This window comes from Mirounga angustirostris, unplaced genomic scaffold (genome assembly GCF_029215605.1).
Source record: "Mirounga angustirostris isolate CCGP_5_RB_7025 unplaced genomic scaffold, mMirAng1.0.hap1 SCAF_9, whole genome shotgun sequence".
Taxonomy (NCBI): Eukaryota; Metazoa; Chordata; class Mammalia; order Carnivora; family Phocidae; genus Mirounga; species Mirounga angustirostris.
The window spans coordinates 108,386,981-108,412,663 of record NW_026991717.1 but is presented as its reverse complement, the minus strand read 5'-3'; the positions used below and the strand labels follow the sequence as shown (position 1 = coordinate 108,412,663).

Below are 25,683 nucleotides of genomic sequence, written 5' to 3'. Positions count from 1 at the left end.
CAGGTCATGATCTCAGGGTCTGGGGATCAAGCCCCACATTGGGCTCCACCCTCGGCGCTGGGTTTGCTTAAGAACCTCTCCCTCTACCCCTCCCCCACCCCCTAAAATAAATAAATCTTTAAAAAAAAATTTGTTGACTGCCTGAATTAGAATTTAATACATGCTAAAGAAGGACTCATAAATCAGTGGTGAAAGAAAAGACCCTTCTCTGAAGGATGCTAGAAAAATTGCTGGCTTGGAATAAAACAATTAGATTAAAAAAAAACCACACAAAAACAAATTGGTAACACTGACTGCTTTTGTGGAGAGGAACCAATGGGAGAAAGAATTTTCATGTATGCCTCTTGCACCTTCTGAATTTTGAACCATGTGACAATATTACTAATTGAAAAATTATTTTAAAAATAAAACTGTCCCCCAAGCTCAGTCATTTGACAAGTCTTATAAACACAGATGTCCACTAGACCAATTTTGGTAACAGTGAAAAGCTAGTATGTAATGAAGTGCTAGTCTATATGTCAACTTAGATGTAATGAGAATGTCATCTTCTGAGGAGGAGAGTAAAGCTCAGATGGTCAAATGGTTGGTGTATCTCTCCCAAGTGACTCAGGGGTGATAAACACTCTCCTAGACAGGATTCGGGTTACTTGAGTTCTTTTTGGAATATGGTCATGGGATCAGTGAACTCAATGCTCTTGGTCTCTCTTCCTGATTTTTCCACTGAGAGATAGAACACTGAGGCTGTAGAAGCTGAAAAGATCCCACTGGAAGCTGAAGAGTGTGACACTTGGGAAATACTATGCCTTCTTAGGAGTTTACAGTTCACATTCTGCACTGGTTTCTAGACTTTATGGAAGGAAACTCTGTGTCAACTGAGAGTATGATTACAAATTTTCTCCACTGTCCCTGACATCTAGATCTACTAAAGATGTAGAGATCATAAAAATGTTGAAAATTAGGGATAGGTAGGAATTTTCTTAACCTAATAAAGCCATCATCAGCAAATACCGTATTTAGTGGTAAAATGTCAGAATTATTCTCTTTAAAATCAGGAATGACATGAAGGAGCCACCTATCAATTATACTAAAAAATGTTCTGGAGGTACTGACCAGTATAGAAAGAACAGGAAAAAAATATATAGAAAGAAAGGAAGAAACAAAAGAAGAGTGATTTTTCACAGATGGTGACTGTCTACATAGACACCTAAAAGATTATGCAAATTATTGGAATTAACAAAAGATTTTAGCAAGATGATTGAATATAATATTAACCAAAAGTTATTATTTCTAGGCACCAGTGATAAATAGAAAATATAATTAGAAAAAGTATTTTCAAGTGTCAAAAATAACATGCCAAGAAAGAAATCTAACAAAAGATGTATAGTACTACATAAAGAAAATTATATATCATTATTGAACAAGACTAAAAGGAGAGAAACATGCCATCTGCAGGAACAGGAGTATTCAGTATCAAAAAGATGTTCATTTTCCCCAATGTATCTATAAATTTGATACTATTCCACTAAAACTCTTATCAGGACTTTTCCTAGTTTGACAAACTGCTTCTAAATGTTGTGGAAGATCGAAGACCCAAGGACATCCATACGCATGTGGGAGAACAAAGTAGGCGTACACATCACGCCTGAAATGAGGATTTGTTATTTTAAAAAAAGCACAGTAATCAAGATAATTTGATATAAAGGCTGAGGTAAGCAAATCAACAGAATAGAGCCCCAAGAAAAAAATCCCACATATATGGCAACTTGATATTTGACACTGGAGAATGGGCACCAGGACGATGGTCATCCATGTGATTTTCCATTATGAGTAAATTAAAAATTGGATCTTTACCTCAAAACATATGCAAAAATCAATTCTTAAATGAATAAGGATATAAATGTAAAAAACAAAACTTGAAAATGTAGGAATGGGGCGCCTGGGTGGCTCAGTTGGTTAAGCGACTGCCTTCGGCTCAGGTCATGATCCTGGAGTCCCTGGATCGAGTCCCGCATCGGGCTCCCTGCTCAGCGGGGAGCCTGCTTCGCCCTCTGACCCTCCCCCCTCTCATGCGCTCTCTCTCTCTCATTCTCGCTCTCAAATAAATAAAATCTTTAAAAAAAAAAAAAAAAGAAAATGTAGGAATGTATCCGTATGACTTTAGTATGGAGTAATGGCACTGCTTATATAAGGTTGAAAAACAAAAGTAATACTTCTATATTTCATTGAGAGCTACACGCGCATGTAGGAAAACTATAAAGTAGTGCACGTGAATGATAAAACACTTCATTCAGGGTTGTGGGACCCTCTGGGGAGGGGAAGTACATTGGGGATTATGCAGGGCATGTCAACTGTATTTGAAATGTTTTATTTTTTCAGCTGGGTGATGGTTTCATGGCAGTTTGTCATATTATTTGTTATGTTGGAAATTTTTTCCATGTTGGAATATTTTTACAATGAAGAAAAAAGATGCAGACTGAAGCACGCTAATTTCCAGCACAGCTTGAAGGATGAGAATACTCATTTCTTCCTAATTTTTTCAGTTTGATTCCTGATCAAGATAAAAGATCATTCCATCTGACTCTGGGTGTTTTTTAAACATCAAACCTGCAGATAGGGAAGAGAAGTGAGTTGTTCCTGACCTGGGAATTTTACCGGTCCAAACTCCTATTCATTCTTCTGCAAAAATCTTCAGCAAAGGCCTAAAATACCCAGGAATAATTGCCAGTGTTGTATCAACTAGGCAGAATATAGTTTGGAAGGTTTTATAAAAATGTTATATTTGAGCAAAAAGTCCAACCGCTTGGCTTCTAAAAAATGAATTCTATAGTAATACTTTACTCTCTTTTCAAACACAAGGTCATTCGTTAAGGGAACAGGTTTCAGTGTAATCTCAAAGGGCACATGTTATATTATAGAGGAGAGAAACAGAAAGAGGACCTGGAGGAGAACTCCCCTCCCCCAATTCCTAAGAAGAACTTCTGCAAGTCTTTCTCATATTCACACATGCATCTCCAAGAGCATCCATTCCAACTGCTTTGGAGACCAGGATGGTTTTTTTGACAGAAGATAGGCGAAATGTTTTCTGACTGAACATGGAAACACAGTTTCAACACAGAATAGAAAAGCAAACAAACACTTCAACTTCTCTCAAAAGCAGTAAGTGATTATCTTGAACCCCCTCCCCAGCTTTCAATACCTTAATCAGCTCTTTTTCTCTGTGGAGGTCCTCATGAAGTTCTGGAAGAGGATCTCTACTTTGTGTCTTTAAAACTTGCAGCCTGCTTTTCAACTCCTTGATTTTCTTTTCACACTGGTCCCAGGTCTATTTGAAAACAGTATTAAAATTGGTAAGCACTTTGCTTTTTAAGAATGAATTGTAGGGGCGCCTGGGTGGCTCAGTCATTAAGAATGAATTGTAGAAACAGAATAACTCATTTAATCCATTCCAATAAATGTGTTTTTGTAAATCACACAGACACCCACTTCCTTGTCTTGAGCAGCCTGGTCTAAAAGCAGAATATCTCTGGCGCAGCTTTATGTGTGGCTCAACTATTGAGTTGACTGGCTTTTGCTTCGAAATATTTCTTCTTCCTTCCCTATATCATCAATCTATCTAATCTTATTCCTATTTCAGTTTTTGGAAAGTTCACGTTTTGGGGTGGGGGGGGAGTTCACATTTAAAAGGCTACTATTAAGGATTAATTTTTAACATTGACAGTCTTGGGCACACACTATAATACCAGCATAAAGCAAAAGCACTCAACCACTCTTCTTGTCTTCTTGTCTCATGTCATCCCTCTGCTCTCTCTTTCTTGAAGTAGCCTGGCTTCAGGGACCCTTTCACAGTGAAACTTCACTCGACATTTCTCACCACTGAGATTGCCACCTTCTGCTTAGAGCACTTTACAGTTTACCAAAGCCTTCTCAACTTCATTATCTCACTGTAATTATAATAATCTTAGGAGACACACAGGGCTTCACATTTTAAAATGTGAAAACTGAGGCTCAGAGAAAACTGGCCAAGGACATGCGGTCAGAAGCAGACCAGTCAAGGGTCGATCTGAGGATGCAGTCCAGCCCCCGCCCCCACCCCCGCAATGCCATTCTTTCACACCATCTCTCTTCCTTTAACCTTCTATTATGGAGAAAACAGTTGCCTGCATTTCCAAGTTCAGAATATTTATAATGGATTCATTGGGATAAATTTCTAGTCCTGAGGTTACTAAAAGTAGACAAACATGAAGTCAAACACTATCTTATTCCTCAGTACAGCTTATACCTAAACACGCCTGGGTTGGCCCTATTCTACAGTAACACAGAATTCACAGAAGGGGAAGTCACTTGTCTAGCAACATCAACTCTCTGCAACACAACCAAGAGGAAAGTGGAGAGAGGAACAAAACTGAGTCCTTATTTCTCCCTCCAAACCATTAGCTACCTTTACCACCATGTTTTACAACCAGGGCAAAATGCTCGACAAATACTTGCTAGTTAATGATTTTCACATAGCCCATATACCGAATAAAATTCAGATACTTTACTCATAGGAGAGATGTTCAGCCCCTAACTCAGCACATACTTATTCTTTACTCAAAAGAGACAAAAAAACAAAAACCAAAACTATCTCTGAGAAGCTTGGTTATCTGGATTTGGTACACGTACAACAGATCAGGAAGGAAAGTGGGCCATAAGGAGTAGGTATGCTCAGAGAAACAAAAATTAAGCGGAGGCCACTTTAAATAATGTGTAGAGAAGAAAATAAAAGAAAAACAATAAAAACCACAAAATTACACAGAGAGCATAGCTGTGTAGGGCCTTAGGTTCAAAGCAGCTCAGAGTCCTTAAGAACATCTCGGTATATTTTAGGATAACAAAATAATTCTTTTCCCAACAATGGCACAGAATAAAACATTTTGGTTCTTGAAAATATAATCATAAACTATCTGGGAAATTCTTACATGTCCTTATGTGGAAAGGCACATTCTCTGATCACAGAAGAAGTATCACTGTGTTTATTTTCATATACTATGCGCAAGGACAGACCACATGTGGAACATTAGCTTTGTATACAGAACTGCCATGGAACACAACTAGGCTTCCTATTTCGTAAAAGTGGATATAAAATAGAACCTCAAGTATTTATATCCTTAACATCGAGGTTTTTCAATGCTCTATTATGATTTTACATTAAGTAACTGGCATGATTCATGGATTAGGATTCAAGGTCCCTTGGAAAACTTAACAATACTGTGATTTCCTAAAATCATGCCCATTTTGCCCAGCAAACAAAAACTCCACGTACTGCATCTGAATATCCTGAAGAGTAAATGGTGAGTTTACCTCTACATTGTTCTGCAACTGTTTAATCAGCTCTCCTACGTGGAGCTCTGTGTCCTTCCAGTTGTCCCGAAGTTGACTGATTTTCTTGTCAATCAACTCTTTAGTTTCCAGGTTAGCTGTGTTCAGTAACTTCTCCCCAGCTTCTAAGGTTAGTTCAAAGGTAGTTTGCCGTCTCTGAAAATGAATTTCTTTACTCTAAAAAGAAAAAAAAAAAGTGATTTCCTTAAGCCTCTGATACGATCAAAATGTGATTGTATGCATGTGAACATTCCCTTCAGAGTTTTTCGTACTAATAAATGTTAGATAAAATTAGGCAAATGAGATTAGAATGCGTGCACATGCACATACAGACACACACACACACACACCCCCCCCCCCCCCAAGGCTAATGTTTTGCACTACTACACACTACACCAAATAATGCGTTCTTAAGATAATTTCCAATAGTTGTTAAGAGATAACATTCTTAGTGTAATGATCAGAAGCATAGAGAAATAAAAAATATACTTCAATGAATAAGAGCCTACAAGATAAATGGATTAAAAGTATTGAGAAAGTAACTGGAGTATTAGACCGGAAATTAAGAGCAAATACCCATTACCACTGTATAAGAGTCAGATTATTCCTAACCCACAAGAACAGAATGTGCACACTATGCTAAACAGTTATAAAAGAAGGAGAGAACAAATAAAAAAGGTAAAATATAAAAAATATCCACTTGAACTTATTATGGGCACTTAAACATAAGCATTAATATATGCATTAAAGGGACAGCTTTAAAACAGTCCATTTGAATATCATGCTGGCTCTATTTTAAAGGGACTAAAACTACCTATTTACACTACAAAAATGAAGTTAAAAGCTTTTAAGCTGACTCCTACTTCCAAAAGCATTTGGTTTCAGGAGGGAAAAAAAATTAGTTTTTTCCTATTCTAGGTATGATTTCCTTCATCTTCAAATTTCTCAAGGGAGACATATATGTAGGCATTTTCCAAAATGGAAATGGATACTAAAAAAACCATCAACAGAGCACTGATTCACAAAGGTATCTGAGAATACCTGATATAACCCAATCAAAGGAGAAAAGCAGACTGTACTCTTGGGAACAGATACAAATAAGAGAAACTGCAACTCATTGAATATATGGGCATTCCACACTTGTCTTTCCAGCATATGGAATTGCTTGACATAGCCAAATAAATAGACATCTATTATGCATTTTAAGCTTCTCAAAAGATCTGCTTTTCTTCCACTCTTCCCCGACTTGGTCAACAGCACACTGTTCACCAAAATGCTCAAGCCAAAACCCTAAAGCCATCTTGATTTAGATTCTTATTTATCAGCCACATCTAAACCATTAGCAAGCCTAGTAAATTCTATTACAAACATAACCTTTTTTATATTTACTATGATCATCCTTTTCTTATCCATCGTAACAATTATCCAAGACTATAGAAATGGCCTCCTAACTGGTTATGGCAGACTGTATTTTTCACAAAACGCCCACAACAATATTCCCAGTCCGGCATGCTCTTCTAGAACCTTGCCACTCCCATCAAGCAGTGGTGCCTCTGTCCCCTTCTGTTGATCCTGTGTGAGCACGTATGATGGCCTTGATTAACAAAGGATAGCAGAAGTGATTTCTGTGACTTCTGAGGCTAGGTCTAGAAGGCAATACAGCTTCTCCCTGGATCTCTTTCTTGGGACATGTACCTTTGAAGCCAGTGAGCTGCCATATAAAAAGTCTAGCTACCAGAAGCCTCCATGTGGGGAGACCACAGGAGAATGATGCTATCTGAGTATTTCCGGCTTAAGTGCTAGACATGAAAGTGAGTGAGCCTTCAGATGAGTCCAGCTCCCACCACCATCTGACTGAATCTTCCTGAGAGACCATAAGCAAGAACCACCTAACTGAGCCTTGTCAACCCCCAGAACTGTGAGAGATAATGATCAATGATTGTTGTTACCAAGGAAGAAATACGTAATGCCCTGGGATTCCTGCCTCTATTCTGGCCCCTCTACAATCTATCATAATCTCTCAGACAGCCAGACGATCTTCAAAAAATACAAAAGGTATCATGCTGCCCCCTCTTCCAACTGAAACTCTTCAAAAGCTTCCTATTACAGCAAGACTATAACCTGGCTACCACACTTCAAAGTGCTCCTCCCGCCTGCCTCTCAAAGTCACTCTCTACCATGCTGCTGCCTCCCTGGCCATACTCCATTTATACTAGCCTTCTTTCTGTTCCTCTGCTTTGTGAAGCTTGTTCCCATCTTGGGGACTTTAGGTAAGACATTCCTTTTGTCTGAAAGGCTCTTTTCCCAGATTTTTGCATGGCTGGCTCCTTCTCATCATTCAGGTTCCAGTTTAAATGTCATGTTCCTAGAGATCACCCAATCAAAAGTAGCCACCCAGCCCCTCCATTACTGGTTCTGTTTTAATTATGTACATACGCCTTATTGCAATCTGATTATTTTTTTATTTATGGATTTGTCTGATTTCCCCGACCAATCAGACGAATTCGCATTTCCTTGTTTGTTTACTGATTTGAGTGCCTGCCTGACAGCCTGGCTCTTTGTCCACACTGACTGGCACAGAGCAGGTACCCAACTGATACCTGATGACCAGATAAATGAATGTGGAGAGCACAGGATTTCAAAAGGGTGGTATTTCATTTAGCTGTGTCTCTACAGTGAAGAGTGGTTCGAAAGCTAAATGGAACATGTTTTGGAGATTGCCAACTAATTACTTTAAACCAACATGCAAACAACTCTGATTGAAAACTTCGTTGCGTAAGAGCAAACTTATCTTGATGAGCACTGACTAATGCATGGAGTTGTTGAATCACTATACTGTACACCTGAAACCAATAAAACACCATATGTTAACTACATTGGAATTAAAATAAAATAAAAAAGATAAAAGAAAAAAAGAACTTTGTTGCTTACATGAATTTGCCCTTCCAGAGTAAGCAGGAGTCTCCTTATAAATTACGACTCTGGTGGTCAAGTGATTCACCAGTCAGTACCTTAAAAGCTTGGGTGGTGTGAAATCTGTCACCCCAAACTTCCCCCATTCTACCCACCCATCTCCACTCCATCCCTACTCCCACAGCCCAAGAGAGCCTCACTGTTTCGGGATGAATAGATAAAACTGGGTTTCCGACACCACCAGGCTGGGGACAAGGCTGGAGAGGGTCATGGGGACCCAGCTGGTCTTCCCACGTGCAGAGAGTACACGTGAACCACAACATAAGACCTGAGGAAAATGAACATCTTCCGAACAGCAACGACCCTGTAAGTCCTCACACCACTACGGTGCACAGACTACCTTCAGCTCACGGATCAGCCCCCTGGTTTGGTGGAGGCTATAGCAGTCCTGGCTCTTCACTGCAGACAGCAGGTGGGAGGCGTCCGTGAGGAAGCGGAGCAAGTCCTCCGCGGAGGTGGTGAAGTACCGCCAGTGTCCCACCAGCCCATCGATGTCACTCTTCCTCTGCCGGAGGCGCTGGGTGGCGCTCTGCCACTGGTCCTTCAGTTTTGTGGACTTTGAAATAAATTCCGGTCTTGGGAAAAACAAATGGTTAGAGAATCCCGACATCAACATGTAGAAAAAAAATCACTGCCTACGCATAATAGAAACTCACATTTGCCGTTTATGGGCACAATTTACATGGGGGAGAAAAACCTTCATAAAATTGGAGTACCATTCAATTTAAATGTGTTGGGAAACGTAGGCAGGGGCAGCAAAAGGCGTTTAGCAGGAGGTATTTGCACAAGACTTGGTATTTTGCCTGCACAGTTGCATCCCTTAAACAAATTTAAGCTTTTTTTTTTTTTTTTTAAGATTTTATTTATTTATTTGACAGAGACACAGCGAGAGAGCGAACACAAGCAGGGAGCCCCACGCGGGGCTCGATCCCAGGACCCCAGGATCATGACCTGAGCCGAAGGCAGACGCTTAACGACTGAGCCACCCAGGTGCCCCCAAATTTAAGCTGTTTTAACCTACGTTACGCCAAATGCTATATGGAAAACAGAATTTTGGACCAATGGGAAACGATGAACAGGTACTGCGTAACGTCATCAATTACTTGAAGGTTGTACTTGACAAAATTTCAGTGATAAAGAACATGCTTTCCGCAACTACTCACCTAGTTCCTTTCTGGATAAATAACACCCACCACATGACAAATAAGGCCTTTTATTTATTATAGGAAAACTCATGCTTTACTGCACCGATCAAATCAAAACTAGTTTATTGTCCTGGAACAAGGACCTAGCCTGAATTTGTAACTTCATAGCTAGGAAGAAATGCACCTTATATTCCTTAGTTATGCTCAAAGAAAATTCAGAGGTCTATGGGCGCCGATGGGGAGGAAAAGCCGGAGCTGTCTTCAGGACACCTACAGAAGCACTGAAGAGGCCAGGCCGCCTGAGGGCTCTGCCCACCACGTGCACCGGCTGTCTGAGCAGGTTCAGCTCTTGTCACCAGGCTGGTGGAAGGGGCTCTGCTCAGCCTGACTGGCGCAGCCCAGTGATACCAACACCATGTATGTAGCACAGAGAAATCCCTTCTCTTACAACTAGGTGACACAGCTACCACTGGGAAGAGCAGCACCTTAAGAATTATTATGATTTTTTAAAGATTTTATTTATTTATTTGACAGAGAGAGAGACACAGCGAGAGAGGGAACACAAGCAGGGGGAGTGGGAGAGGGAGAAGCAGGCTTCCCGCCGAGCAGGGAGCCCGATGCGGGTCTCGATCCCAGTACCCTGGGATCATGACCTGAGCCGAAGGCAAACGCTTAAACAACTGAGCCACCCAGGCACCCCTATTATTGTTTTTTTTTTTAAGATTGTATTTATTTATTTGAGAGAGAGAGAACATGAGCAGGGGGCGGGGCAGAGAGAGAACTGAGCAGGGAGCCCGACCCGGGGCTCGACCCCAGGACCCTGGGATCATGACCCGAGCCAATTAACCGACTGAGCCCCCGGGCACCCCTTAAGAATTATTTTTTAAATAGCAAAATGTCATGAGGCTGAAGGTAGAGAGAGGAAAACACTACAGAAGAATCCTTTGGGGTAAAGACTTCATTAACTATACTTGGTGAGTGGGTACTTGCAAAGCACCCGTCTACTATCTGCTAATGTCACCCCCACTACTGTACACAAAAGTGTGACTGACCTTTCTGTGGCCACAGAGCAAGTGGCCTAACAAACAGTCAGGAGACTGACCCCATGATGGCCTATCAACTGACAAGGCTGCAGGTCACTGAAGTGGTCAAGATCCACGTGGTGGGAGGCCAGCTCCCACTGGGTTCCCCTCCACACACACAACCATCATGAGCCCCAGGGACAGCTTACCTCTCCTCTATTTCTGTTGTGTCCAAGAGTTGTAAGCACTGGCTGACATAAGAATCAGCAATTGTCTGGTTTATAGAAACTTCAGCTTCTAACATCTGTATAGGAGTTAAAATAGAAGATATCAGCTAGATTTCTTTTTACGAACACGGAACTTACATTTCCTATTAAAATCGAAGGTCCTAGATGGGACATGTGAGAGGATTAATTTTCAAATTATTAGAGCTTCTTTGCAAAAAATGCTTAACCATCACATCAACGTCACCTGTGGATATAATCTCAGAAGCAAACAGGCCTAATAATAACTACCTAATGCCCATTTATTGGGCATTTACTACTTGTTAGGCACTGTGTAAAACACGCATGTCTCGCTTATTCGTCAACCTTCAGATGTAAGTCCTATTATCATACTCATTTAAAGACAAGGAAACTAAGATGTAAAGAGGTTTGGTAATTTAATCAAGACCATTCAGGGTGTTTTGGTTCAATGAACTTCATTTTCTTTTCTTTTTCTTTTTTTTTTTAAGATTTATTTATTTATTTGAGACAGAGAGAATGAGCGACAGAGAGCATGAGAGGGAGGAGGGTCAGAGGGAGAAGCAGACTCCCTGCCGAGCAGGGAGCCCGATGCGGGACTCGATCCCGGGACTCCAGGATCATGACCTGAGCCGAAGGCAGTCGCTTAACCAAATGAGCCACCCAGGCACCCAACGAACTTCATTTTCATTGGAGAACATTAATGTAACAACACAGACTTAAATCAGTTACATTAAAAATTACAGTGACCTAATCATGGATACTTTCAAAATGCAGTATCTGTCTATAACCACCAAGAGTATTTCCAAATGTCCATCAGCACACGTGTGGGGAAATTCCTCTGTCCAATAATTAATGCTACAGTTATAATTATACCAGGTACTTCAGTATTTTAGGGAATTATTCAGTGAAAATGCAAAGATGAAGTTGCAGTATTTTAGCCTGCTCTTGGTATGTATGCATTCTATGGAAGCTAAGTTGTGCTAGAAGTTTCCACCTACTGCAGAAAATCTAGGAGTTCTCTCATTAACAAAGGACAGCACTAAAACAAAATGTTGAAATTTATGAAATGTGTGAGAACTTTACAATCAATTGACAAATGAATCTGCCTAAAGACCTATATTCGGTATCTAGGGATTGATAGATTTAAAATAAAATACAATGAGTATCTTTCCCCGACTCCTGTCCCGGGGTGAGGTACAAAGTAGCAGAAAGCAAAGATTACCTCATATGTTTTCTGCTGTTCCAGGAGAGCTGGGAGGCTGTCGGCAAGATTCACCTTGAGCATCTCTTCTATCTTCTCCAAAAACTGAACCCATTTTTCACAGCAATAAAGAAACTTTTCATTCAAGCCAATTCCCTGAAGCTCACTACAAAGGTTTATAAACGAACAAAAAAGAGTCACAAAACAATGACACTCCTGAGCTCAAGCTGCTCATTTTAGCTTCACTGAAACAGAATGGTAGGGATGGGATGCTCTGACCTGCAGCGTTCCAGGGCTGTTGCCGTGGCCCGAATCCACTGCCGGTTCATATTTTGTAACGTCTTTATGGCTATGTCACTAAGTGGGAGCTTGAGGCTTACTTCATTCAAATGCTCAACATCAGGTGATTGGGCCGTCAGTGCCAACACATGGTTCTATTAAAAAAAATTAAGTTTCAGGTTTCTGGAGGTCAGTAAGCTATCTAGATGATGAAAAGGCCTCAGAGATCCTGCAGACCATCCTTATCTGAAACACGAGGGAAAACTGGGAGCTAAATAGGTAAATGACTAGCCCACAGTCGAATAGCCAGTTAGTATTAGAGCTGGACCTGAACCCTGATCTCCCAATCCTGTGGCTTTTCTAGAACAACAAGTGCACACGTGGTCAGCACCTGAACAGCCCAGGAAATAGAAAATGATGTCAGATTTTGTTTTTAAGGAAGATGGAGATGAGTTTTTTTTTTTAAAGGGCCCATTTAGGACCTCCCATGTATTCTGCCAATAACTTGACCTTCAACAGATCATGCAGTTTACCTACAAATCCAATGAAAGTTTAGTCCTTAAAATAACCCTAGTAAAGCATGGTACTTAAACATCCATATTTTGATAGAACATGAAATCACAAGAAAGCAAACTCAGCAAAACGTTATTTTTAAAATATTCCAGGGACAGCATCTAGGTCAACGATGTTAAGCAAACATCCTTCACAATATCCATGTTATCACTACAGAACTCTGCCGTAGTAATCTAGGTTAGGGTCAGCAAATTTTTTCTGTAAAGGGCTAGATCATAAATATTGCAGCTTTTATGGGCCATATGATCTCTGTTATAACTATTCAGCTCTGCCCCTGCACATGAAAACTCCCACAGACAATTAATAAATGGAAGGACATGACTGTGTGCCAATAACACTTTATACAAACAGGTGGAGGACAAGATTTGGACAGTGTGCCTAGTTAGCTGACTCTTGATCTAGGTTATGAATATCCGTCCTTAGACATTTGTAGGATCCAGAATTCTTTAATTTATGTTACTTATTCTAAACTTACTAATTTAATAAAGAAAGAATATAGAATTCATTTAATAGGATATTTTACTTTTGATCTTCAGCTAACCAGAAAAATTCAATTAATCACAAAGGCCAATTCCTAGATTATTCTAGTTCACCGAAGCTAATTAGTAAAGATGTCAAAAAATTTTAAGTCTGCTAAATTTACTGTGGCATATTACTAAAATAGATCTCTGTGTTGTCATACTTTTCTAGGCCTTAGGATAAGGCCAAGAATGAATAGCATATAAATGACTGTGCTCAAGTGAAGATACAGATTCTATAACTCGACAGTCATTAGCCTATTTTTTATCCTATGGTGAGCCTAAGCCCTAAGGAAACACAAAAATTGGCAATACCAGGAATAAGTCAGGGTTCTCCTCTTTTTCTTGATGACAGAGTTTATCCAAATTCTCTTCTTCACGCATAATGAGACCTTTTAAGGATTCCAAACGGTCCCCAAAATCCTTGAACTGTGACAGAACAAACTAGAACAAGAGAAATTTTCATTAGAAATCATTTTCATGTGCATATATAACAGAATTAAGCATAGTCTTGGAAGCTGATAAAAGCTCAAGGTGTTTTCAATCCCCAGCAGCTCATTATTATCTTGACTATTCAGAGATAAATATTGAGAAAGACTCCTTGTTTTTACTCTGTGCCTCTGGCAAAGCACTGAGCCTTCAGGGATAACTGGATCACCTGCTTGAGGGGGCATATCGAGGAGGGACAGTGAGTACTCTGCTCCCTCAGTCTTGCTAGTTAAATGTTTTCTTCTTGTTGATATTGAGAGGTAATATTGGAGTTCTATGGCCTTCTGTGCTTTTTAACAGCTCATGCACTAAAGGTTTTTCAAAATGTGAACAGAGAGTAAAACAGATGGTTAACTTTAAGCAGTTACTTCTATGACTCGAGTACCCCATTTGGAGATCAAATAACTATGAGATCTGAACAGTGTAAGGAATCTAATAGCTCATTTCATAAACTAACATGTTCAATGAAGAACAGATGTTTGCCTAAGATCTGCCCATTGCCCATGTGATTGAACAGTCGTGTGAGTTCATCTTTATGTCTGGGAGATCTTTATTCTGTAGTTTCCCTGAGGAGCAGTCCATAAAGCACGAATAACTATTACTTCATAGGATATAAGGAATTGAGGGTTGCCTGCAAATGTTTGAGAATACAACTTGAATGGAAAAATGAGATGAACCTCAAATTCATTAGCCTTCACAAGGAGCATCGTTTCCAAGTAAGAAGCCCTCTGAAGGGAGTGCAGTTGTGTAGAGCGGGGCATGTGGGTGCTGGACTCTGGGAGTTGCGGAAGTCGATCCAGGAGAGTGGAATTCTGGAGAAAGGCTTCTTTTGTCTTCTGCACATCATGCTGCAGCTCCTGGAGAAGAAACAGTGATCAGAAAACATTTCCTCCTCCTATAACAAAAATTCCCATCCCTGCCACTCTATCAATATTTAGGAGATGGGGCGCCTGGGTGGCTCAGTTGGTTAAGCGACTGCCTTCGGCTCAGGTCATGATCCTGGAGTCCCGGGATCGAGTCCCACATCGGGCTCCCTGCTCGGCGGGGAGTCTGCTTCTCCCTCTGACCCTCCTCCCTCTCATGCTCTCTGTCTCTCATTCTCTCTGTCTCAAATAAATAAATAAAATCTTAAAAAAAAAAATATCTAGGAGAATTTCTGCTCTAAAATTGTGGGTGTGGCTTTTTGTTATTATTTATTTTAAAGAGCTGAAAAAGCTAAGCTTTCATTATATGATGCACATCACTGGTGATCTTCAGAAATATGTCAGTTCAGAGCTAAAACGGACAACCAATCAACAGAGCTTGGGCCTTCTAGTGTACAGAAACTGGAGACCACCCGGGTAGATTCCTCTGTTTCACATTTCTAATCACTGAACACTTCAGGGATCCACCTTAAGGCTATTTTATGAATCAATGCAACTCTGCCCTGTGTCTGAGATTTTATGACATAAATGGACTCATTTGCATAGACTGCAGAATCTCACTAATCAAGCTGATTTTAGGGCTACTCTATAAATATGGTATATGTGAAATTTGTTTAAACAACAGATCAGGTAGAAGTTAATCCGAAATACAGATCATATTTGTTGGATTGTCTAACTAAATTGATTAATACTTTTTGATTTGACCTATAGTATCAGAAGATACACAATGCATCTGGTCACCCAGTTTAAAACTAGAGAGTATTCACTTTCTGGGCACTCATTGCTATAATAGGATAAAATTATACAACTCTTAAATATTGTCCAAAAATAATTACACCCACAGAAAAGCCATATTAATGTGGCACGAGTCCATGATTATTTCTAAAGTGAGAGTGTGTAGATGAGTATAGATGATCACACTCATTTGAGATACTTTTGCCTTCATCTGAGACCTTGAATGAGGTTTTTGAGATTTCTCTGCTAGAATGAAAGGGGAAACTTGGAACAAGGTGCTGTCAGGTGCTTTTGACCCAGCTACCTGCTGCCTAGACCTCACTTCTGAGCTGCCACCTGGCTCTCCCAACCCTGCACATTCCAGGCTTATTTGTGTCCTACACGGGCTGCTCATGAATCTGTCCTGACCCACTTATTTGTCCCTGTGGTCTGTCTAGTCCCCGGGTCATGGCCCTGTCTGTTGGGCTCTCTTGGCCTTGGTTTTCCCAATGGGCTTTGCAACCACCTTCACATCCTGCAGGGCTGGGGTCAGGATCTCGGCCAGGTTGTTTCCAGACATGTTGATGTTTTCAAGCTGTTGGTACTTCGCTTCCTGCTGCTCCAGCCTCGTTGCAGCTTCAGCGTGAGCACCGTTACAGGCCTTCCAGAGCTGAAGCAGACTCTGCGCCTTCTGTAACTGGTCCACAAGGTCTTGGTTTACCTGGGCCCACCTGTCAGAACAACATGAACAACAGGACCCTCAGACCCTCCGTCCCAGTGCAGCAAAAGCACAATGCACACATTCTACGAGTAAGTCAAGAGCAGGTGGGTTGTTTATTAATGCATCACCATTATATAAACAGAAGTCCAAGTTAGGATATTTCATTGACTTTATAATTCTCAACAAAAACTACCAAATTTGTGATTGGCAAGATCTATTGTATTTTTTTTTTTTAAAGATTTTTTAATTTTTATTTATTTGACAGAGAGAGAGACACACAGCGAGAGAGGGAAAACAGGCAGGGAGAGAGGGAGAAGCAGGCTTCCTGCGGAGCAGGGAGCCTGATGCAGGGCTCGATCCCAGGACCCTGGGATCATGACCAGAGCTGAAGGCTGATGCTTAACAAACTGAGCCACCCAGGCATCCCAAGATCTATTGTATTTCGAATGTCTGTTAGGCAAAGATAGAGAATGTGTTGAACTGCATGCCTGATGAAACCTTCTCCACATGGGAGGGGATCCTGGTTTAGAGAGGGGGGGTCATTAAATAGGCCTTATTTAAATTGTGCTTATGCCAAATTTATTTTTTTTATTTAATATTTTATTTGTCAGAGAGAATGAGAGAGAGAGAGAAAGAGGGAGAGGAGAGCATAAGCAGGGGGAGCGGCAGGCAGAAGGAGAAGCAGGCTCCCCACTGAGCAGGGAGCCTGATTCGGGGCTCGATCCCAGGACCCTGGGATCATGACCTGAGCCGAAGGCAGACGCTTAACCGACTGAGGCACCCAGGCGCCCCAAATTTATTTTCTAATTACAAAAGCAACATGTTCCTTATATAACAGCGGGAATAACAGAAATCGTTTTTATTCCACATACAGACTGTAGTATCTTTCCCATATGACTTAAAGATTTCCCCATGTTATTAATAAAAAATAAGTAAGTCTAATTTGAAATGGCTGTACATAATAGTCTTTAAATGGCCTGGTTTTTGTTTAATTACTAAATTCGAGTTTAGTGTGGATACTGAAGTAATTTTCAATTTTTGCTTTCAAATCTAATGCTCAAATACAACTTGTTCAAAAGGCCTTTTTCTGCATTTCAAAACATTGGTCTTAAACTAGATTTCTGAGAGAATTACTTTGGTCAAGGAATAAAAATATGTAAACATTTTTAAGGTTATGGGTATATATATGGTCAAACTAGCTTTCTGGAAGCATTATAGTATTTACATTTTCACCTGAAGCACATGCAAATGTTTATTTCATAATATCCTTAACCCTGCTAAATAGATGGAAAAGGTGAAAAATGGCACAATCGCTTTATTTTTATGCATTTTAAAAATCTTATCGGAACAGTGTTTTTTCTTTTTTAAGATTTTATTTTATTTATTTGTGAGAGAGAGAGCACAAGCAGGGGGCGCAGCAGAGGCAGATGGAGATGCAGATTCCCTGCTGAGCAGGGAGCCCGACGCGGGGCTCGATCCCAAGACCCCAGGATCATGACCTAAGCAGAGGTCAGGCACTTAACCAACTTAGCCACCCAGGCATCCCAGAATAGTGTTTTTTCTTAACGATATTTTTTCCCAATTATAAATACAACATACACTCATTATAAAATAAAAACAAAACCCCACAAAACGTGTATGTTTAAATCTATCTATCCCTACATCTGCGTCTAGCTTATCTACCTACCTTCCTACCTACCTACTTGCCTACTTATCTATAAAGAAGAAGGTAACAAAACCACCTGACAGTAATGTATAGCTAACAACCCTTAACATTTTGGTGCTATTTTCTCCAACCTTTTCCAACAAGCCTTCTGATGTATTCTTGTGCCAACAATAGAATGTGTATGTGCTGTCGCAACAAATGAATCCCTTTAATAGCAAACTGCACTGCCATGTTTTGAGGGTGGTCCCGATACCAGAAGTGGCATTGGATACATGTCTATGTGCCTCCTTACTCTCCCTCCTTCCCTTCTCCCAGTAAGGACTGGATCATGAGCTGAGGGTGCCACTGCAGGGTACATAAATTTGGTGTCCCTTGTTCAACACTTGTTCAAAGTGGATTTACCGAGATGCTGAATCTGCATGGAGGAAGGGTAGAGAAGGGCACGGAGGGTAGCTTACATGTCTTCATCACTGGAGCAAATTATCTTTAGGCCGCATTTCATGTCCTGATACTCAGCAAAATAAAAGCCTTGCAATTAACTAGGGCCACACTCCTTAGAAGGAGCTTCCTACCATAAGCAGTTCATCAAAGAGTTCTTTCCAACCTCACAAATCGCCTCCCCAAGAGGAATAATAACATCTCCTTTCTTCCATCTTATGTTTCCAGTGAAACAGACTGTCCATCTGACTACCCTGTGAAGCCTGTCTCAGCCTGGGATTTTGGTGTCCCTGAGGCTCGCACTGGGCAGTGTGGCTACCCTGGCTACAAGGCAAGAAGTGGCCTTCCCAAAATCAAATCTTACATAAACCAGAGGCTTCAAAGTAGAAGAAACCAAAATAGCACTAATCCAGTTATTACCCGACGACTATGAAGACTTTACAAAGCCTCTGTCACGTCACTGACCACATATCATTGAGATAAAGATATCTGCTCTGTTATTCAAACAGTATCTTGGTGCATCTGGGTGGCTCACTCGTTAAGCATCTGCCTTTGGCTCAGGTCACGATCCCAGGATCCTGGGATCGAGCCCCGCATCCGGCTCCCTGCTCTGCGGGAAGCCTGCTTCTTCCTCCGCCACTCCCCCTGCTTGTGTTCCCTCTCTCGCTGTCTCTCTCTGTCAAATAAATAAACAAACGGTATCTTAAAGCACACCTGGCGTGCGTATCTTGGCATTTCTCTTCAATTATCTCAGCAACCGAGGGGCAGCGATCTTTGAGTTTTCCAATCACCTCCTGCAGTTTTTCCCAACTTCCTTCACTGTTCTCGGCTTCGTCTTGAAGAGACTGAGAGAAGAGGGCAGGTTATTTAAAATACTGTTTTGTGCTTCTCTGTGGACAGCACCAAGGCAATTGTGTCCATTTCTGTGCTTGATTCCACTGGAGATTTTCTGCCAACAGCAGACGCACTATGCCAAGATCTGGTTAATTTACCTGCAGGTTCTGCACCTGGCATCTTAAGGCTTCTAATGACAAAACCACAGGCTTGCTGTGCTCCATGCAGTACCAGAATCGGATTGTCATCATCGTCACTTCCTCATACAGTTTATCATAAACCTTCCACTCCTGTAAAACAGACTGCATGGAGGTCTTGAGCTCATTGACCTATATGAGAAGGGGAAACATATATAGAAAATCATTAAGAAGAGGCTCTCCCATCATTTTGTTCCCTTCTAAGGATTCTACCATGGGATCTAATTTAGGCATTTCAGTTTGAGAGCACTGAGGGAGTGTCAGTGATTAACTGAGGTGAGAAGGGGTAGGTCAATGAACGAAAGATATTGGCGAGGACTAAGTTTTAGAACAGGTGAATGGAACAGATCCCTGAGGCCAAAAGGATTGGCATGGACAGAGTTCAGCCCAGTAGGAGACAGCCCAGAGAAAGAACAATGGGTGGGGAATCAGAATCTGTGAGCACACATTTCGGTGACAACCTGTGAGCTTTCTGATCTTGGGCAAGTTATTTAACCCTTGAGTCAGTTCCCCTACTCACAAAACAGATACAATAAATAAAAACATAAACAACATAGTGTCTGTGAAAATGTTCTGAAAACTGTAAAGCATTGTTAGTGTAAAATGTTACCTCTGTTACCTGGCACTTGAGTCAGCATAAATTGGAGAGGCACGTGCTCAGTCAAAACAATAGGCAAATACAAACTAGGAGGAAAGGCAATGGTGGGCATATTTTATCCATTAGTATGTTTGATAACTGTGAGAGGCTGAAGCATGTAAATGATCTCAGATACAACTGAGAATATCTAAGTATATATATTTTTATATGTTGCATAAAGAACATTTATAGCTCAACAATAAAAAGACAAATAACCAAAGAATTAAATTGGGCGAAGAACTGAACAGATGTCTCTCTAAAGAACATCCACAGTCATTAGAGAAGTATAAATCAAAACCACAATGAGAGGTCATTTCACATCCACTAAGATGTCTATAATCAAAGATGGATAATAACCAGTGTTGGCGAGTGTGTGGAAAAATTGGAACCCTCATACATTGCCGGTGGAAACATAAAATGGTGCAGCCTCTGTAGAAAAATGTTTGACAGTTCCTCAAAAAGTTAAGTACAGAGTTACCATATGACCCACTAATTCCACTCTTAGGTATATACCCAAGAGAAATGGAAGCATATGTTCATACAAAAGCCTGTACACAAACGTTCATAGCAGCATGATTCATGATAGCCTAAAAGTGAAAACAACCCACAAATGTCCATCAATGGATAAACTAAGTGTGCCATATCCATACAATGGAATGTTATTCATCCATAAAGTTCTGATACAGACTTTAATATTGATGTTGAAAACATGCTAAGTGAAACACAGACAGAGAAGACCACATGTTGTATGATTCCATGTGTAGGAAATATCCAGAATAGGCATATACATAGAGATGGAAAGTGGATCAGTGTTTCCAGGGACTGAGGGAAGGGAGGAATGAGGAATAACGGGGGTTTCTTTTTGAGTTGACAAAAATGTCCTGGAATTACTAGTAATGGTTGTGTATCTCTGTGAATATACTAAAAACCACTGTATTATATACTCAAAGGGTGGTATCTCAATTTAAAATAAGGATCTGAATAGAAATGGAGTGTGATCACTATGTTGGCCCACCTGGACAGGTTTATTTGTGATGATTAGATGTAACCACACATCTAATCTACATTCAGGCCCTCTGTTCTCTGCTTAACATCCACACGGAGGACGCACATCAGTGTTGACAGGTAGATTTCCTCAAACCTTGCCCCAAACAATACAGATAAAAAAACAACCTGGGATGCTAAAATGTCAGTCTCACATTGGCAACTATGTAGGCTGAATGTGTTTATAAGTGCTCAATGGCTCAGGAAAAGAATCCATCATTAAGAAAGAATAAAAGATAGTAAGGAAACAAAGGCGGTATGAAGGGAACTCCTTATAGACAGGAGCTGGGACTTGTCTGGGTGGCAGGGAGGTTTCAGATAGAAGGGTACCTACAGGCACATGACTACACAAGGCACCGCCATGGTCCAGGCCACAAAAGGCCTTCATGGCTTCCACATACAAGGTTGGTACAACTACTGGTGCTCTGAAGGGCAACCCTTAGACTATTACAGCTTCATGGATAAGAAATGGCACATGTGGGGCACCTGGGTGGCTCAGCTGGTTAAGCAACTGCCTTCGGCTCAGGTCATGATCCCGGAGTCCTGGGATCGAGTCCCACATCGGGCTCCCGGCTCGGCGGGGAGCCTGCTTCTCCCTCTGACCCTCTCCTCTCTCATGCTGTTTCTCTGTCTCTCTCTCTCAAATAAATAAATAAAATCTTTAAAAAAAAAAAGAAATGGCACATGTGGTTTGAGGGAAAGGATAAGAAGGCATGAAGCAAAATTCACTACACCAGAAACAAGGAGGAACATTTTCAGAATGTTCGAAGTAGAATCAGCCAGTAGGGCAGCACTGACTGCCATACAGGCATTGCTAGAAAGTCAGAAGTACTATCATCCCTATTTTACAGACCAGAAAACTGAGGCATAGAGAGGTGAAGTACCTGCTCTGGGACACAGATAGAAAGTGGGGCTGCCAGGATTTTTATTTAGACAGAGAATCAAAGCCCTTGCTCTTAAAGATGAGGCTCTACTGACTTTGGAGTACTTATCTATGGATGGTCTAGGTTTTATATTTTCTGCATTAAAAAAATAACTTTGGGGCACTTGGCTGGCTCCATCAGTAGAGCACGTGACTCTGACTTCAGGGGTCACGAGTTCAAGCCCCATGTTAGGTACAGAGATCTACTTTAAAAAATAAAAAAAAATTTTAAAAATAGCATTATTGAGATATAACTCACATTTCATACAATTCACTTATTTAAAAGTACGCAATCACCATAATCAGTTTTAGAACATTTGTATCACCCCAAAAAGAAACCCTGTACCCACTGGCAGTCACTCCTCGTTCTTCCCCAACCCTTCCCCAGCCATGATCTATCTTTGGCTTTAGAGAATTTGTCTATTCTGGACATTTCATATAAATGGAATCCTACAATATATGGTCTTTGGCGACTGCTTCCTTTCACTTAGCATGATGTTTCTAAGGCCATCAATGTTGTAGCAAATATGAGTACTTCATTCCTTTTTATGGCTGAATAATATCCCATTGCATGGATATACCACTTATTTATCCATTCATAAGTCGAGGGACACTTGGATCGTTTCTACTTTTTGGCTATTATGAATCATCCTGCTATGAACATTCATGTACAAGTTTTTGGTGTGGACATATGTTCTCATTTCTCTTGGGGAGATCCTTGGGAGTAAAGTTGCTGAGTCATACATTAACTCTAGGACCTGCCACACTGTTCTCCAACGCAGTTACTCCATTCTGCATTCACGAGCAGTGGATGGGAGTTTCAATGTCTCCATACCCTTGCTAACATTTGTTACTGTCTGCCTTATTATTACCACGTTGAGGGGGGTGTGAAGTAGTATTTCATTGTGGCTTTGATTTGTATTTCCTTGATTAATAATATTGAGCATCCTTTCATGTACAATATTGGCCATTTATATCTTCTTTACAGAAATAGTTATTCAGATCACTTGCTCATGTTTTCCCTTGGGTTATCTGTCCTTTCTATATTGTAGATGCAAGCCCCTAAATAAGCAAATATTTTTGTATTTTGTGGTTTGTCATTTCACTTTGTTGATGGTGTCCTTTGGAACACAAAAGTGTTTAGCACTGATGAAGTCCAGTTTATTTTTTCTTTCGTTGCTTGTGCTATTGGTATCATATCTAAGAAACTATTGCCTAATCCAGTCATGGAGATTGAGGCCTAGGTTTTTTCTAAGAGTTTTGTAGTTTTAGCGCTTATATCTTTGATCCACTTAATTTTTATATATGGTGTGAAGGTATAGGTCTAACCTCATTCTTTTGAATGTGGATGTACAGCAATTCTAGTGCCATTTTTTGAAAAGACCATCCCCCCACCCCGGAATTATCTTGGCATCCTGGTCTAAAAATTAGTTGACTATAATGTGAGGGTTTATTTCTAGACTCTTAACTCTATTCCATTTATCCGTATGTCTACCTTCTATGGTAGTACCATCTGCATGTTTTTTTACTTGCATTATCTCAATCTTTTTTACCCCAACATTTTTATTATAATTCACTGTGTTGTGATTATCTGTTCAAGTACGTATCTTCTAGTAGCCTAGGAGCTCTTTGAGGGTAGGACCCATTTATTTTCTTGTTTATCTTTGTACTATTGGCAGTGAGCCTAGTACCTCACAGAAGATATGTTTAACAAATGACTCACACAAGATATGTTAAGCTCATCTCTATTTTCCTGAGTTCTGGGGGAGTAAGGAGGCTGAGGGTCACCTATGAGTTTCATTCATAAAACGTTATTCCAATTCCCTCTTAGAACAAATGGTCAAAAGTAGATTTTAGTAGACAACAAATAAATCCACAATAAGGACCTCTGGTAAATATGGACACACCTCTATAATTGGCTAACATTTATAGCTTTTTTCTCCATTTGTGGGGAACCATCAAGTTGTAACATCTAGAGATGCCGGTCTTTGCTCTTTTGGTGCTCTACTCCTAGAAGGGGAAGATGCAGACTTTAACATATCTTTCAGGGTGACTGGGTGGCCCAGTCAGTTAAGCGTCCGCCTTCGGCTCAGGTCACGATCCCAGGGTCCTGGGATCAAGTCCCACATCGGGCTCCCTGCTCAGCAGGGAGTCTGCTCCTCCCTTTCCCTCTGCCCCTCCCCCTGCTTGTGCTCTCTCTTGCCACTCTCTCTCTCTCAAATAAATTAAAAAACAAAAACAAAAAAAACACACGTCTTTCATAAAGTGATCAGACATCTACATTCTTCCTCTTTACTTTCTCCTCACCACATGCTATGCTTCTCCCTGCCTCTGGAGTTCCTCATATGCTGACCATGCTTAAGCTAGAAGCTTAACAGAGGCTACAGGAGACAAGATCACTGCCTCCCTGAGGCACTTCCCTGGATGTGCTTTTTCTTAGCTGCTCCTATGTATCCGGCCAGGAAACAGTGCCAGATGCTCTGCTGGGTTGGGGGTGGAGACATTTTTGTCTGTGAGTACATTAGACAAAACAAAGATAACCAGATGGATTTCTAGCCTGCCAATGGTGTTAGAATTGATGGCTCTACCTCTAATTATCCAGTGCAAAAAAAAAGGGGGAGATTTGAAATGCTTTTCTCTAGTATTTCTCTGAGCAACTCCTCAGTTTTTAGCATGGCGTGAGTTTCTGTGATTAAACAACAACAATAAAAGATGAAAGAATATATGAAGAGAAATGGTATACTTAGTTCTAATACCTGGTTGGTAACACTGCTCCTTTTTCGAAATAACCCATCAATTCTGGATGCTGTGTCTTCTAACAGTGGCATTGTCCCACTCTCTGAAGTCAGGTAACTTTGTCTCAACTCATCCAGGGCTTTGGATTTAATTGCAAGTTGATTTTCTATATCCTGAAAGGGCAAGAGGGAAAAGTTCTCATATGCACAATATTACAGAACAATGAGGTGTAAGAGACAGGAGACTGCCCTTTTCGAGTAAAAACGCCATTAGGGTACATAAGTAAATAACATCACACCTAAAGACATTTTAATCACAATACATTCAATTCAATTTTTGCAATAGTTTCAATTACTACATGGATCTAGATTTTGGAAGAGGCTAGGTACTAAGTCCTTATCATCGTGGTATAGTAGATAGAGTCCAGCAGCTCGAGTCCCTGTTCCATGTCTGCCTGGGATTGGCTGTCTGACTGGACATTAAGTCATCAAACCACCAAGCCTCCATTTTCTCATCTGGAAAACAGTGAGGACACCCCATGCCATGGATAGTTTAGAACTCAAGTGAAACCAGGGTGGCCAGGGGAGGATGGTGCAGCACGGACCTGTGGAGTGTCGGCTTCCAGTCCGAAGTTATGCTGAACCCAAGGTGGCTGAAGGAATTCTAAATGGAAATGGCTAGAAACAGGACAGGACCACTTGCAAAGATCTCTCCTAATGAGCGTTGCTGCTCCCATAGCATGCCCAGTATTCTTCTAGAACCTTCTCCGTACAACTGGGGTGTGAGCTGACCTTCCAGCCCCAACGGGGAGTCGTGTCTTGCCCTCATGCAGTCGGTACAGAGGCATCATAGTCCATGCCAGCTATAGCAACAGGGACAGCCGGAGTGTTTTCAGTAGGGAGGGACACAATCCGGCAGTACTCAAGGAAGACTACCCTACACTCGGGGGAGGGCATCTCGGAGACTATGTGACCTGGCAAATGACAACTGAGCAAAACCAAGGGCACAGCCAAGAGCATGAAGCTCAAATGTAATTTAGACAGTGGTT

At 40.9% G+C, this 25,683-nt stretch overlaps 1 protein-coding gene across 10 annotated transcripts in view; it reads right to left on the bottom strand.

The window, feature by feature from the left end:
- The window catches only part of SYNE2 (spectrin repeat containing nuclear envelope protein 2), a 326,900-nt gene that overhangs the window by 45,149 nt on the left and 256,068 nt on the right, over positions 1 to 25,683 (bottom strand). For all 10 annotated transcript variants that reach the window (XM_045901009.3, XM_045901011.3, XM_064571157.1 and 7 more), the window contains 12 exons: positions 24,656 to 24,808; positions 19,258 to 19,428; positions 18,980 to 19,110; positions 15,967 to 16,171; positions 14,481 to 14,660; positions 13,630 to 13,758; positions 12,224 to 12,378; positions 11,966 to 12,110; positions 10,708 to 10,802; positions 8,672 to 8,906; positions 5,341 to 5,535; positions 3,197 to 3,322 (listed from right to left, as the gene is read on the bottom strand). In XM_045901009.3, the coding sequence (XP_045756965.2) occupies positions 3,197 to 3,322; positions 5,341 to 5,535; positions 8,672 to 8,906; positions 10,708 to 10,802; positions 11,966 to 12,110; positions 12,224 to 12,378; positions 13,630 to 13,758; positions 14,481 to 14,660; positions 15,967 to 16,171; positions 18,980 to 19,110; positions 19,258 to 19,428; positions 24,656 to 24,808 (1,920 nt within the window). The remainder of the gene's footprint in view (positions 1 to 3,196; positions 3,323 to 5,340; positions 5,536 to 8,671; positions 8,907 to 10,707; positions 10,803 to 11,965; positions 12,111 to 12,223; positions 12,379 to 13,629; positions 13,759 to 14,480; positions 14,661 to 15,966; positions 16,172 to 18,979; positions 19,111 to 19,257; positions 19,429 to 24,655; positions 24,809 to 25,683) is intronic.